The sequence below is a fragment of the Aptenodytes forsteri genome, unplaced genomic scaffold (genome assembly GCF_000699145.1).
Source record: "Aptenodytes forsteri isolate BGI_AS27 unplaced genomic scaffold, ASM69914v1 Scaffold462, whole genome shotgun sequence".
Classification (NCBI taxonomy): domain Eukaryota; kingdom Metazoa; phylum Chordata; class Aves; order Sphenisciformes; family Spheniscidae; genus Aptenodytes; species Aptenodytes forsteri.
Window position 1 is genome coordinate 238,962 of NW_008794492.1, and position 1,588 is coordinate 240,549.

At 48.2% G+C, this 1,588-nt stretch overlaps 1 protein-coding gene across 1 annotated transcript in view; it reads right to left on the reverse strand.

Annotated features, from left to right (window-relative positions):
• Positions 1-253: 253 nt before the first annotated feature.
• Positions 254-1,588, reverse strand: part of MRPL50 (mitochondrial ribosomal protein L50) — a 2,486-nt gene continuing 1,151 nt past the window's right edge. Inside the window, exon 2 of the mRNA XM_009290954.1 lies at positions 254-764. Coding sequence (XP_009289229.1) covers positions 374-764 — 391 coding nt within the window. The 3' untranslated portion in view covers positions 254-373. The remainder of the gene's footprint in view (positions 765-1,588) is intronic.

The window sequence follows — 1,588 nt, forward strand, 5'->3', positions numbered from 1 at the left end:
CCAAACTGCACTCGCAAAAGCCCGTAACACAGTTCAGAACTGAGGACAAGAATTTTAAGAGGCGCAGGGAAGAAACTGGGGAGTTGGTCCCCCCTGTTATCCCCACTGGACCCTGTTAACTGTTGGGCAGCATGGTAAAGGCCAGAAAGCATACATCAGTACCATTACTGACCACGCTGCGTCACTGTTTCACAAGGAGAACTTCTGCTCTTTTTTCCATTTTATTATATAAAACAGAAACAATGAAACCTGAGGACAACTAAATGAACTTTTATTAGTGATATTTATATATTCGGTTGCTACCGCAATGAAAGGGCTCTGCAGTCCTGCCTTAAGAACACAAGCAGAGCAAAGCGATGCTTCATGGTGCGACTCACTGCTCCCAGGTAATCTTCACGTTTGGGGGTAGCTCTGCAGCGCACAGTTCATCGAACTTGGACGCATCCTTCACGGGAGTGCTATAGAAATTCAGGACATCCTCAGCACTGTGCATCAGGTGGAGCTGTGAATTGGGGACAGCATGACCAAGTTCTGCTGCCAGCTGAGCCAGGAGGCGATACTTTAACCTATTTTCTTTGAGGGGTATCTGCTGCCAATTATCAGGAAGCGAGGGTCCAAAAATCTCCTTGACATGAGACTCAAGGCAGCTCTGTATATCCTCCGGAGGAAGATAGTTTCTGCTGCGTGGTGGGGGACAGATCAGGCTGGGTTCACTTTTCTCTTGATGAATTATTTTGTCTGCTTCTACTTCTTTTTCCTTCTTCCTGTTGACACGAGAAAGAAATCTTTTCAGTCTCTGGGCTACTTCAGACTGAGTCAGAGTACACTTCTATTCACAGTCTTTTAATATTGGACTCAGCCGAGCCTGTAGAGAGTTTACACACCCTGTGGACACAGCAGGTTCATTATGCATGCAAGAACAAAAGCGCATAGGCTAGACCTTTGGGTTTCCCCCAAATGCTGCCTGCCACATAGGTTGTCCCTACATAGCGATCACCTGCCTAGCTTATTTTATTGGTCTGAGTGTAAACAGAATTTTAACCAGATTAATGACTTGTTTTCCCAGTTACAGCTCCATTTTCCAACCTGCTGTGACAAAAAGGATAACGGGAAATAACCACTACTATAGAAAAAATACGATCACTAGTTTTAATTAGAAAATTGAAGCCTACCCCAAGCTACTTGACTTGCTCCCGTGCCACAATCTAGTCAACAAGACAAGCATGGTTTCACCTAAAAAGTTATACAGAAACGACTGTTTTCCATCCCCATTGTAGTACTGCCCTGAAACATCTCTTCTTCCACACTTAGCAAGTTCTCTTACCAAAGCAGGTAAAAGCATTAAAAAACGTAACTCCGCACCGTCACACCCCCCTGCTAGCAGCGCACCCTCGGCAGGGACGCGACGAGGGCCTTCCTTGCACACCCCGAGTCCTGCGACCCAACACGCTCTCGACTGCTCCACGAAAACCAAGCACTGAGGACGGCAGGTCTGAATGACCAGCCAGCCTCCCGACCGCGGCACAGCACCCTCCCCTGCGGGGGCCACGGGGACACCGCGCGGGCCTGCCCACCACCACCCCCAGCC